A 13,831-nucleotide genomic window follows, 5' to 3' on the forward strand; every position below is an offset into this window, starting at 1 on the left:
ATTAAAAAAGCGGATAAGAAGAACTCACATGATAAAGCATAATAAAACAATACAACCGGCACTGTTAAATAAACAGAGATTAATTCTACAAAATTATGTTGTAGATAAAATGCATCGGCATGTTTTGTGCTGCATTTAATAACATCGATTAAGTGTACAAAACAAAGCTTTTTCCGCTTGATTCATCGCCACGAATCATACGACAAATGATTGACATTAATTGGTAATATTTTTTATATAACTGTTATTCAAGTACGCTTTAACTTAGAATGTTTATTTTTATTCCTCTTAATTTAACAATTGTCAGATGCCTTAGTTTAAATTTGGGTTTCTGCCACGAACTCATTTTACAATCGACAATCTAAATGCTACAGAAAGGCATCAAGTAATAAAAATTTTATGTAATATATATGTTTTAATCACAAAATATGTGAACAAAATGAAAATGATACTTTTGTTCTTCAGTTGATCTAATTATAACGTTCGTTTGAATCATTTTGTTATATAAATTTAATCTTGATTACATTTTTGTGAAGTTTTTTAAATTTCGAATTGAGAGCAAGGCCTAATTTGTGCAATTTTACAGCATTTTTCTACGTTGACTTACTTCTTATTTCACTACTATACACTTTTTTGTGTAGCGAAAACTACGAACATGTCATTGAATATTCTTTATTTAGCTTGAGTCTACGTTGTTAAATGAGTTACAGAATGCGTAACATTCCACTTGTTTCTTTGTATCTTCTTAAACGATATAAAAAATTCAAAACAATCTAATTTACAGTATTTTTATATCTCCTACGACAGCTGAGGGAAGTATTGCATAATTGGACAAGTGTCTATTTTGTTTTTTTGTTGCCTAGCTCGTCGTGCATGAAAATGTATTTTCCCATTTCCACCTGTTTGTACGGTGACTGTTATTCAAGATTGTATGTAGCCAGATAACTTTCGGCTATTAAAAGTAACTACCGACCCGACTACACTGAAAGTTGACGTACAATTTAAGGTTATTATAATGATAAAATATTTATACAGAATTACAAAAAAAAAAGGCTGGTAAGACAGTAATTAATCCAAGATTTTTAATTTTATTCGTCCTTTATACCAATCAAACAGGCAACAAAAAAAGAACAAAGATCTTATTTAAATTTTAAAATACATAATAACACCGATTTTAAACGGATTTTCCCCCACCCAGAGCATATATCAAGTGCGGTTAGTAACTATAGTAGACATGAGTTGAATGAGTCCACCTTACAACCGACCTTCAAAATTTTCTGATTCAATGTTGCATGAAAAAGGAGACCGCGGATTATTATCTATCTTTGTTTATTATAATTCTTGTAATTGTGGTTTTTGGTAATGTATAGTATATTAGGTCACTGACATTATAGTTACTAGTGTCACTGCAAGCTGTCATCGATGTCACTTGTTTTCAATTTACTAATTACATATGAATAATTAAGCTATTATTGTTTATTTTTCCAAAGTAGACTGCCACCTCTCACTTTATTACAGGACATGAATTCTTATCACGTGACAAGCGGTGCTATCAACAGTATGCAAAGCAACGCCCATTTTTTTTTTAATTGGACAAAAAATCCCAAATATGATTCCAATGTGGAATAAAATGGCAGAAGGTTGCATCCGTTTTCCCAACCACCCTTTAATAAATTCTTAACATTCACAAAAAAATTGATGCATATGGTTTCAAACTGTCATAAAAGTGCTGATAAAAGTAGTGACGTGAAACAGCTGATCGTCATGCGCGCGCAACCAATAAGGCTAAATGAATGGCGTATATATTTTATTTATTGCCTTCCATATTACCCAAACCAAAGTAACTAATAACAACATAAAATGATCCATTGCAACTATTGGAAGCACCGATACTTTTTTAAAATTTAGGGTTATGTTTTTTGTGACGTCACAGCTTACTCCGAACCCTCGTTTTCTCGGTGTTAACAACGTGGCAAGTTACTTTTTGACAAATTTCATTCACTTCAAAAGGATTTTACTTAAAAAAACGCACCACAAAACAAATAATTTACAATTGTGAGTGTGTCCACAACAACCTTCACCATATTCCAATGTTCTCTGGCTATTTCGTCGAACAACATCTTTAAAACAAGGTGTTGACTAATAAGAGTGCAATATTACACAACGAAAAACCCTTCACAAACTTCCAATAAGCAACAATGTTAACACAAAGAAACAAAGCAATAATTATATTTTACTTTTTGTTACCGAACAGTTGAGCGGCTACTGTCGAGTGACATTGACAAGTATGACGATAATGACGTTTATGTATACAAAGCCGCCTTGGATGGTTTTGACCCCCAAGTACATGTAGCGGCTTTATGAACGTATGGAAAATTTTGAACCTAGCTCTTTCGGAGCGAAACGCACCCATTTTTAAAAATTGTAGCGAATCAGGAAATACTACTGATGTAACTTTAGTAAGATGGGCGTAAAATAGTGAGGATTAATTTTGAACCCCATCAGAACACCTGGCCACACAAAGACGTCAGGTCGACGACCCGGCCGCCGCCAGAAGGGGGGATGCAACGCTCGTTCAAGGTCCTTGCCACATACCAAGGATGTCTCGGGCATTGGCAGGTGGCGGTTTCGTGGACAAAGGACCTCAACATTTAACGTCGAACAGGCGAAAATCAATTCACCGTCGTCACCACGGCGCGCCTCAATGTCAATCAGTCGATTTGCAAGAATTTAGGCCAAGTGCAAGATGCAAACCCAATTCTCGGAATCGAGAAAAAAACCAAGTCGGCTGCAACGAAGCCGTCACGCAATGCGAAAAACCCGACCTACATGACCCTAGAAGCCGCGGTTTTGCCCAAAAGGAACGCTCCTCGTGGTAATTTCACGAAAATTCCACGTTCTTTATCGACTATTAGAAACTGCTATACATGACGCATTGCATTGTTCGGGAAGAAAAACCTCCGTCCTTTAGGTGACTGATTTTGCCAATTTTATGTGGATAAACGTGCGAAACAACGAAATATAACAACTTACCGAGTTGATTAAACTTAAAAACTGTACAAATGTATCAACTAAAGGCAAAATAGGTCGCAATAAATAGTATAAATTCACAAGAAATCACTTACTGGCCGTAGCTTGTTGTTTGTGGGAACACTGACTGGCGCTGTCGTTCGAGATCGGTAACTTTCGACGTTCTAGAGAATGGAACTTTTACCTAGAATTTTTATTAAAACCACTGAATATTTAAACCGCACGCTACGTAAAAGCTGAAGTGTAAAAAGTTTGGATTTCTTAGTTACTGATTTTTAGCATTACACACGGTACTTTAAATTAGTGACAGACAAAAAAGTTTCGAAACGACAATGAAAGTTGAATTCGCGCAGGATTGCCACACCACCAACTAAATTCCCTAGACAGCTGATCGATTTCCTTCCTTCCACGAAATTCGAATTAATCATTCAAAATTCCGTTAAGTTCATGATTTCTAAAAATAGCACCCACATAAGTAAATACTGTAGATTAGCTAAATTACTTTTTTCTCAGAAAAAAGACGTTTTCGATAACTTTCACACATTTGTTCACTTTATCAACCGTGACGCAGTTTATTACTTTACTTTTTACTACGTATGCAAAACACACAAATTGCTAGTTCTTTCAAAATACCACGAATTTCCGAAAGAGTCATCACCAAAATCCGGTATAATTTGACAAGAATCGTACAATTATTGCTATTAAAATTTAATTTAATACTTTTTTATTTTCATTCTGTTTTCAGCTCTTTTTGACAGTGGATTTGTCTATGATTATTTTTATGCATTTACTATCTATTAACTATACTCCATGCTGTATTATTACACTTTATTATTTTTTTTAGTTAGATAAAGTAGAATAAATTGATAAAAACTGTTTTAATATTTATTAAAAATTGATACATACGAAATACGACATTTTTTACAACAGGTACACTTACAAGGTAGTTTCGTTGCTCACTTCGATAACAAAATTTATAAAAGCTAACGTATACAAATCTAAGATCTACTAACTACATAATACTTTAAATTATTACCGTAAATTAAACAATAAATGATCTATATTTTACTAAAAACTAAAAACTCAATTCTGTGTAAGTACACACTTTTAGGTACATTTTTTGTTTAAAAAAACCTAATCTATCGTTGTTTCTTTACCACTGATAATACTACTGGCAGCATCGTCATCAAAATGTTCAGCAGCTGTTAGTTTCCTTGCTGCGATCTGTTGTGCTTCCCTAAAATATTATATAGTTAATAATATGTTCCAAAATATTGTCACACTAATATTTAGCTGCTTGTTAAAAAAAGTGCAAATTTATTTTCTTGTACCTTTTTTGGGCTTCATAGTTCATCGCTTCTTCTTCCTCTTCATCTTTTTCTTTTTGTTTTCTTTCGAAGAATTTGTATGCAATGTAAACAAACAACAATACTATTGGTACTAGAACTGCTAGAACTACACCAGAAGCAATACCAGCTTGCCGTTGTGAATATTCTTGTTGCCCTAAGAGACGACAAAAATGCTATAATCCTAGTTTATGCTAATCTTAATTTGAATTTTCGAGGAATGGCAAAAAAAATACAGTAAAAAATCCATTCCACATCTAGGAAAGGTGCTATCACTTATACCAATAATTTTACCATCTTCTCCTAACATGTGAAATAGACCATTTACTACTTTCCACAAACTAAATTAAATAACGTTTATTAAAAAACTGTAACAATAATAATAATATTAATAAAATACAGCATATTCCACATGCTAGGAAACTACACATCAGTAATTATGCTGCTCTGACTACTTATACGATTCTTTTTAATAGGCAGCGTGTAATCATCGGAATTATAAGTGAACCGGTGGGGACCGCTCAAATTCGGATTCGACTGAAACTTAACTAAGTCAGGTTTGCTACTAAAAGGTTCTGTATACACAGCAGAAGTTGTGGGACTCGGTGGAGGTTTGTTATCGGGGTCATATTCCACGTCCCAAGGTTTATCTTCAAAATCTGTTTCAGGTAAACCTTCTAAGGGTTCGTGCGTTCGGTAAACTTTATCATAACTTCTCCTTTTTTTACCCATGCTACTAGTGCTAGACCTATCGCTAGGGGCTGGACTACGAAGCGAATACTCATCATCCGACATCGGAGGACTAAGAGGTCTAGCTTCGGTCAACTTGGTACGCGTGGTCGGTTCAGCCGGTGCAGCATTGTACTGCCACGAATTTCTATCGTTCGAATATCGTTTACACACAATGAAAACAACGTAAGCGATTACTAGTATTATTGGTATAAGGACCGCAAGTATTATGCCACTCGTAATAGCTGCCATTCTCGACGAATATTCTTGTTGCCCTATTTAAGAATTTATTAAATTATGAGCTCAAAAATAATACTTAAGAAATAAATTAGTTTGTACTTACGAAGACACTCTGTGTATCCATACTCCGGTATATCCCACTCTCCATTAGCCAAGCATTCTCTTCTTGGATCACCAACCAAAATAAAGTCTTGCGTACATTCAAACGTAACTTTTGTTCCCGGTACAAACAAGAAGGTATCTTTGCGTCCAAATCTAGGAGTTTCCAAAACACCACAAGAAACTATATTTTCTCTATTAGTGGCTTTCAGAGATTTAATCGATGCTTTGTAGTTTGCAGAAAAGTGTGCCACATCTCTGTTGTAAGTCATAGCGTAGTCGTATAGACAGTCGTAGTTTGACGCAGTGCAAAGGTCGTACGCTTTGTTTCTATATTCAGAACGATTTTCTGGAATAAGCGTTTCGAGCACCATACTGAATTCTGGTTTAAATGTCTTGTTATTAAATGTAGATGCGCTTTGCCCATTTTCTCTCGTGAAAAGAGCGGCACCTTTCTGTGGATCTTCAACATCATCCAGAATCCAGCGCATGCCAAAATCGTTGTAAACGCGTTCCATGTCATTTAAGTTCGTTGAAACTCCAGTTCTGGTTCCATCAGGCAACGTAAAATCGTCCAGTACGTCGAAGCTCCAATTTCCGAAGAGACCTCGAGTTTGATTCTAGAAAACATGGGTTAAATATGAGTTGGTTTTTTTAGTGTGAAGGATTACAATAAAGGTCCAAGGCAAATAAACTCGCGCTGTCATGTATCCGTCATTTTCAACGACTTCAACACCGGCACCAGAGTCAAACATAACGAGAACTTCCGACTGATTGAAAATATAAGTGGGTGTGTATACAGTGACACCTTGAAAAAAAAATTTACGTAAGATGATAATTTTACTGTATGTATATATTTACCAGGGAAATGTTGGAACTTGAGTGAAGGTCGGTCAAAGTAAACTCTCTCTCCGTTTGCCAACACGTCAAGGTGGTACCTCCATCGAGCTTCTTTTGGTCTTTGTCTTACTTCAATAATAGTTGACGAATTTCCTCTAGCAACCACAGATGTCAACTGCGTGGCTCTAACTTCACCATAGGCATTCATTGGCATTTGTTCAAACCTTCCTTGCACTTCCAGTCTGTTTCGAATACTTTCGGAACGCACCAGTACGAATTCCCCTTTTCCGTTAAAAGTGTACTCAAGATCATCAAAAGTTATCATATGTGGATCACCGTAAACACCAGCCACTCCGGGAGCTTGGTATGCCACACAGTCTTGAGTGGGACGTCTTTCAAATCTGAGGGTTTCGCACCCTATTGCCGTTTCCTCTTGCCACAAACAGCAGACAAAGCGTGGTATCATGTCGTTGTACCACTGAGAAAGAGTAGGTACTTTTGTGTTTTCGTACCACGGCATGTAACCTAGATTGTGGCAACGACGCGGATAAGAGCCCCAGCGTTGATCGTACGACAACATCAGGTAGTGGTTTTTGTCGTAACAACATTGTTGTTCGGCACCTTGAAGACTACAAGAACATTTGGAATTTATTATTAATTTTATAAGTAAGGTTAAATTAGATTACCTTGGTGATCCTGTTTTAACACAATGAACCGCTTGTCGATGGAAGTAGCACTTAGGGTTGGCATCTTTGTCACAGTCAAAATCAGGCATGAATCTTCCTCTGTCAGCTAAAGCCTGTTCTAGAGTACAAGGGCACTGTGGCAGTTCACTGGCGAAATTCTTGAGGTACCTGTCATCAGTCAGCCAAACATCACAAAGCTGTTTGGCCCAGTTGGTACCCCACTTCCTTTCCCACTGAGCTCCGAAGTACCATGCCAGAGGAATAGGTCTACTCCAAACCAGAGGGGTAATTTTTACTTCTGTTTGTCCATATTTATTTTCCACGGGAATGGATTCAGTCAGATTAATCTGAATAAAACCAAACTGCATGTCGATTAAGAAGTCGTTGTTGCGGTTTCTGTATTGTGATGGTATAATTTTATAAGCTCCGGTGTTCTGGACGTTGGAGGCCAAATCCGTAATGTACAAAAACTCGGGACGATTTTGGGTTTCTCTGTAACCCCAAAGTGATATGCGAAGGGCCGCATTTTCATTCATGGTTAAATTCTGCTTCTCCCAAGTCATTCCAATTGACGCCGGCGATTTTTCGTTATAGGACATATCATCAAAGAATATTTTCTGGGTCGCTGTTGCAGGAGTTTCTAGAAAATTTAAACATGTTTTTATCCCGACGACACCGGGTGTTAGCACACTTACCGACGTAGTATCTTCCTTTGTATTTATAAGTTCCAGGTCCTATAGCTATTTCAAATTTGATATAACCTTCCACCTTGAGAGGCGGCTGGATGCAAATCGCCCTATTGCTACTAACATAAACACCATATACTTCAGGTTCTGTGTCGAATTTGCATATAATTTGGTCCGTTGGTTTGAAACAAGGTCCCGTGATATTAACCACGGTTCCACCAAGCATGTTCCCGCTCTCTGGCGCATACACCAAATCCAAATTGGCTCCATCTAAAATCCACAAACTTATTCAAATTTCACAAGTACCGTAAAACGTACCAAGATCTTTGTTGCAACTTCCAAGTAATATATTCTCGTCTATGCGGAAATAATGTCGACCTTGTTTTTCATTCCCGAAACCTGTTCCACTGAGATCACGAATTACAGAGTTTTGACTGTAGGGTTTGTATTGATACGATCTGGTACCATTTCCTGCGTTGAACCCAACGTAAGCTGGAATACCACCTTCGCCGTTAATAGTATCACCACCGGCTTCAGTGTGACTGGTCCAATCAAGATTCAAGTAATTAAACATAGCGTAAGTGTACACTTCATCAGTCGCAAGTACCAATTGGAAAGTGTTGGTCTAAAACAATAAGTTACGACGACGGTTTTTATAATGAAGAGATGTTTTACCCTATATAGCGCATTAGCAAAACCCCCAGCAAAAGAGACGTTTTTCCACGTTACAATAATGGCGTGTTTTGGATCAAAAGTTTGTGCCCCGATGACACCTTCTCTAATATCCCATTTCACTCTCTCTCGAATTTCCACCCCCATTCTGTCATTTCTTTCCCTCAGATCTCTCTCCAAGCGGAAATATACTCCAGGTTTTCGTTGATCTACATCTTCCACTCTTACGTTACCGATCCTACACTTGCTGTAGAAGATTCCAATGAAAGCAGGGTCGTTCTTTTTGGGCCAGTCTTTGACGGGAAATACAAGTGGGTAAGTTTCATAGTTTTGTGGAGGATCGCTGAATTCCAAGTAGCCGTTTAGAGAGACTCTAGTGTAATTATATCTAAATCCAAAGAATGGCAACTGGAAGTTCAAATTTTTGTGCACTTGAGGTGTCGATGTTTGGATAGCTTTTTGATAATCGCCTTCGTTGTCAGCATTACCGCCTTTGTCATAGTAGGGGTACATAAAATGCTTCCTGATGTCTTGTAGACGTTGTTCCGTTATGACATAAGCTTCTCCTGCTCGACCTCTTTGACTGTTTTCGGGTGGAGCGTAGTCAGATGTCATAGGATCTAAGAAATATGGTTGTGAAAGTAAAAGATAAAAACATTGAACCAGTGGATAAATTATGGGCACTATGGTATCTAAAGTGAGTTGTATTTCGCCATTTTACCAGAGATCTCTATATCTATGAGAGAGACAAAGAGACAGGAAGGATGGCGTAGTTGCTAAAGGTTAAGGGAAAATTAATTCGTCATTTTTGAACTCATTTCGTCACTAAATAAATACTGATAAAATAATTGATCAATAGACTCACTTTTATAATTATAAATAGTACTTTAACTTATCAAAATGTTGTTTCACTTTTATTGTCGCGACGTACTTTTCTATGAAATTTGTTATCAGTATGAGTGCGAAGTAGATAAAAGTTTTTTTCAAATTGAATGAGTGCCCAATAATAAAAAAATCACTTGAAATAATATTTTTAACAAACAAAGAAAACAAAAAAGTACCAAATTTCAAAAAACGAAAAAATGTGGAAATATGCCCAACGCAGAAAACACAAGCTATTTTGCGTGATTTTTGAAAAAAAAAACAAAAATGAAAGCAGATAAATGACTTTTGTAGCACTTTAAGCGAAGCGACCCCGCCTAGAAAAATGGCGCTAGTTGAAGCAATAAGTAGATCATCCATGAGTTTATCATTGATAAGCCAAAAACAAAGCACAGGTTAATTAGGCAAACGAACCATATTCGGCGCTATTATAGTCAATATATTTTCCCTTAGAATCTGAACGCAACACTACTTCGGGTGGTTTAAACAGATCAACATCGTCGGTATTAATTTTCCTTTCAGGACTTTCGGTTTCAGGATTTTCTACAACATTAATAAGTGTTAGTATCGATCTATCTAATCTACACAGTACACTAAATAAGTGTGTAACATATGGGTACCTCTTTCATCTTGTGGTGTCAACGGTCCGCCTTCGTTCGTCGGTGGGGGTTGATCCGGGGCCCTTTGTTCCACTGGGGGTCCTTTAATAATTTCTACATCTTCAGTATTTATTTCTTGACCGAAAGTCTGAACACTAAGTACAAAAATCACAAACACACACTTTAAACACGTCTTCATTTCGGCAAGTGCCGCTTTCTGCAAAGTCAGAAAACTAACATGTACCTCAAAATGGTTCTTTTCTACTCTAGATATGTGCACTATCTGATTCACTAGGTGCTCATTTTTACGATTACTGATAAGATAACAGCAGGTGGAGTCGATGAGACATTATTTGTCTCTGGATCGATTAATTGGGCAAAATTTTTGGAAAACTGTGTTTGAAAGATTAGTAACCGATTAAAGCTGGGAGGAAACTATTTGAAACAATTTGGAGGTCTTGCACCTGCTTTGTTTGACAAAGTACATATTTAATATGCTTTATGTAAACAGTAAATATGTAATTGAATTTGGGGCTTTGACACAGTTTGATAAAGCTTTTAAACACTTGTTTCTAGGAGGGGTATCTGGACCAAGATAAATATTTTAATATTGTTTCAACGGCGTTAAGCACATACTATCGCTGAAGAATCTATAAAAGTTTTTGCACATTGCATTGAGCTGATTTAATAAATTGAGAAAATTTTTACGAAAGAGTAAATACGTACAAGTAAACATTTACAGAAATGTGTCGAAACAATCGTAAAGATAACGAGATGATACAAGTATCTAAATCACACAGCTTACGCAGTTGTTTTTCTACGTGAAAACTCAATACTAAAAGTGGTACTACCTCATTTAGACTTATACATATTAAATAATCCGATGTCATAAATTTTCTTTAGTAGAAAATGTTACCAAAAAAGGGTACCTTCTTAATACGTAATAGTAGTAATATAAAACTTTAAGCTTTGAATACAAATCAAAAACTTCAAAAAAGTAACTGTGGGCCTTGATGTCTAAAAAAGATTTTCAAAAATGTAGGGCACATAATCGTTTCATTCTACCTCTACATGGTCAGAACAGCCAATAACAAGAATTAATATGAATCATTTCATAAGATTCAGGCGTCATTATTACACAGATATAATTTCTTATCGTTGAGTAATTAAGGGAAGTTGTGCAATCAAAATTTACACAGTTTGAGGTAGCACCGTTCATCTTAACATAATAGGAAGACACAATACAAATTTGTTTGTAACCATCATTTTAAAAAAAAAGTGCCTACATTTTACAAATGGAAACATATTTTAATATTCAAAAACCAAGTCAGTAACTTTATTTATTTTTTGATAGCGATAAGAAATAATCAACAACCTGTAAATTTATGTACTTTAACATTATTACTAAGGTCTTGCGTAAAACTTTATCTGTCATTTTCCCTGCCGCTTGTAATAGATATACGGGTTTATCAAATTAGTCATCGATATCTTATGGGTACGAGAATAAACACCAGGGACGTGGATAGAATGGAAATTTGAGACGCGTCGCTTCCGTTGCACTTGAAACTTTAAATATTTTCTTTTGTGGAGCTCATATTTCACTGAAGTATTTTTAAATTTATAACTAGCTTTACATATGCGTAAAGTTGGTAATAATACTTCTAGATAACGTGTCTCGTTAGTCCGAACAACAAAGCATTTGCTGTCTGAATCACTGACGCTATCCCTGACGTTGTATGACACATTAGCTTACAACATTAACAACAATAAATTCTAATATTACTTCGTTATCTCAATTACTTTGATACAATAGGATGTAATGTGTATGGTATGTAATCACTACAAAACTAATTTCAGTTCATAAATATGTAGAGGATTAACCAGAATATACATCTCGAAGACGGTGTTGTGGGTCGATCATCAGCGTCGTTCCGTAGATCCGTTGAACACATTGTTGTTACTATAATATTATAACACATCTACTGTTTTTCATTAATCTGTAACAAGTTCAAAAACCTACTTTGTTAATATTGCGACGAGTTTTTGTTGGAATAGCGTATTTTAGAAAATCATATTTCATACAATAAGTCTGTGTGGTTTTTATAAGGCATCCTTTATATACAGAGTACTAAAAAAATAAAAACATTGTGGCATCCTCTATAAGCAGATCTTAAAAACAAATTGCGGAAACCAAGTATAATACCACATTTCAAGTTATACTTTGCGATAATTATGTTTATTAATTTTTTGTGATAATGTAATCATCAGTTTTGTGAAAACAACAAACAAATACATTTTTGTTGGTTTTCCGTAATTTCTAGATTAATATTAATTCCTGTAGAATTTTCACTAAAGACTGTTGCGCAATTTGCAAACATTCTCATGTAAAATTTGATTTAGGTTCGCACAAATACTTACATTTCCTTCTCAAGTGATTTATGTACTAAGCCATGAAATTAAAAATCATTTTTTAAATATTCAAAGTTCCTAAAGAATAATTTTAAAACTAATAGTAATAATAAATAAGCGGTAATTATACTTTTCTTTTTTAGCGTTACTCATACATTTGTGACGTCATTATCTTTTAAGTTATAACTTTAATGTCATGTGCACTTTTTGCAATAATATGAAGTTGTTTTGTCACTTGTTACCACATAATCAAGAATCTCAAGACTTTAAGAAAACTAAAAACAGTTTGACACTTTGTCCAGTCGATGAAGTAAATAGAGTGTGGTTTTATGTTTCCATAACGGTTGACGTTAAAAAATAAGACAATAATTAATGTTAAATTCATATTTTTTATTTAGAAGTTATCAAATAATACACTCTGGACATCCACAATTACTGCTTTATTCAGTCGGGCGAAACGTACCTTTTAGTACCTAAATTAATTATAGGAAGTTTAAATATATGTATATGATTCTAAGGAATAAGGGAGCTAATGGGTAATGATGATAGTGTAGTTGCGACAACCGGAGGCATGCAGAGGATACAACTTGAAGAATATACATAAGTAGAGTAGATATACTTTAAGAAGAACACATCAGCACAACAACTCAGTATAGGTAAAATCGTCGGGACGAGTTCACTTAATAATTTAAATGCAAGACAGTTGCACCATTCGAGACGTTTATCATTCTGTTTTGTAATTCTTTCGTAATTTCACCGAACGATGATTTGTTTCTGGGTTCATTCAATTCAATTTTTAATTTTTAAACTTTTGATTTTTTCAATTTTTATATTTTGTAATTTTTTTGTTTTTTCAATTTTAATTTTTTCAGTTTCTAGTTTCTTCAATTTTTCAATTTTGTAATTTTTTTGTTTTTTCATTTTTAAGATGTGCGATTCGAGATTTTGCAATTTTTCTATTTGCAATTTCTCGAGTTTTCAATTTTTAATTTCTCACTTTTTGGAATTTTCAATTTTTCGATTAACAGTTTTTCAGTTTTTATTTTTTTTGTTAGTACTTACTAAGATAAGACTGATTTTAGCAAATTACACACCCTCTAAAATAAGAAAACAGAGGGCGCGTGGGCGGGCCTACTACATGCTAAGATAAAACTAATTTTGGCAAATCACATACCCTCTAAGAAAATAGAGGGTGGGTGGGCGGGGCTAGTACTTGCCAAGATAAGATTAAATAATATTAAGAGTAGTCGGTGGGCGGGGCTACTGCTTGCTTATAAAACTCTTTAGAAAAACCTAAACTCAGCTCCGCCCACTTCTTGTCTCCGTTTCACTAACTTATTTTATTTAGTGTAAAATGTGAATTGAATTCTATTCTAAGAAGCCCTTCTTCCGTTTTGACCATTCATTTTTATTGGTTCTGAAGAAAGAATTTCAGTTTTTAATTACTTATTCAGTTTTTCGATCTTTCAACTTTAAAATAATGACCAAGACCATTTAAAAACTATACACATAATATTTCAAGTATAAATTATTTCAATTAATAGATGTTCCCACTCGCGTCCATAAATACTGTATGAAAATGTGTAGCATACCTTAGGTGAATCACAGCCGAT

At 35.1% G+C, this 13,831-nt stretch overlaps 1 protein-coding gene across 3 annotated transcripts; it reads right to left on the reverse strand.

The window, feature by feature from the left end:
• Positions 1–3,893: 3,893 nt before the first annotated feature.
• Positions 3,894–10,241, reverse strand: LOC135128377 (protein mesh). Of its 3 annotated transcripts, XM_064055303.1 has the most exons (11): positions 9,831–10,237; positions 9,625–9,753; positions 8,332–8,948; positions 7,975–8,281; positions 7,666–7,926; positions 6,971–7,610; positions 6,306–6,913; positions 6,116–6,252; positions 5,449–6,064; positions 4,362–4,533; positions 3,894–4,267 (listed from the first exon to the last, which is right to left on the reverse strand). In XM_064055303.1, the coding sequence occupies exons 1-11, from the start codon at positions 10,006–10,008 to the stop codon at positions 4,165–4,167; spliced, it is 3,768 nt and encodes a 1,255-aa protein (XP_063911373.1). In that variant the 5' UTR covers positions 10,009–10,237; the 3' UTR covers positions 3,894–4,164. The 3 variants fall into 3 exon arrangements, with proteins under 3 accessions (XP_063911373.1, XP_063911359.1, XP_063911366.1); XM_064055289.1 differs by lacking the exons at positions 3,894–4,267; positions 4,362–4,533 and adding an exon at positions 4,719–5,380 and having other exon boundaries at positions 9,831–10,241; XM_064055296.1 differs by lacking the exons at positions 3,894–4,267; positions 4,362–4,533; positions 9,625–9,753 and adding an exon at positions 4,719–5,380 and having other exon boundaries at positions 9,831–10,241.
• Between the last annotated feature and the right edge of the window lie 3,590 nt (positions 10,242–13,831).

Source organism: Zophobas morio, unplaced genomic scaffold (assembly GCF_036711695.1).
Source record: "Zophobas morio isolate AGI-343-1 ecotype UQ-CSIRO unplaced genomic scaffold, CSIRO_AGI_Zmor_V1 ptg000002l, whole genome shotgun sequence".
NCBI classification, from domain to species: Eukaryota; Metazoa; Arthropoda; class Insecta; order Coleoptera; family Tenebrionidae; genus Zophobas; species Zophobas morio.

Bases quoted from the DNA above. Each gene is read 5' to 3' on its own strand.
- LOC135128377 (XM_064055289.1), bottom strand. From the start codon at position 10,008: ATGAAGACGTGTTTAAAGTGTGTGTTTGTGATTTTTGTACTTAGTGTT. The intron at 6,065-6,115 runs GTAATCCTTCAC...CATGTTTTCTAG, and splicing joins ATTTGCCTTGGACCTTTATT to AATCAAACTCGAGGTCTCTT. The intron at 5,381-5,448 runs GTAAGTACAAAC...ATTCTTAAATAG, and splicing joins TGGATACACAGAGTGTCTTC to GGCAACAAGAATATTCGTCG.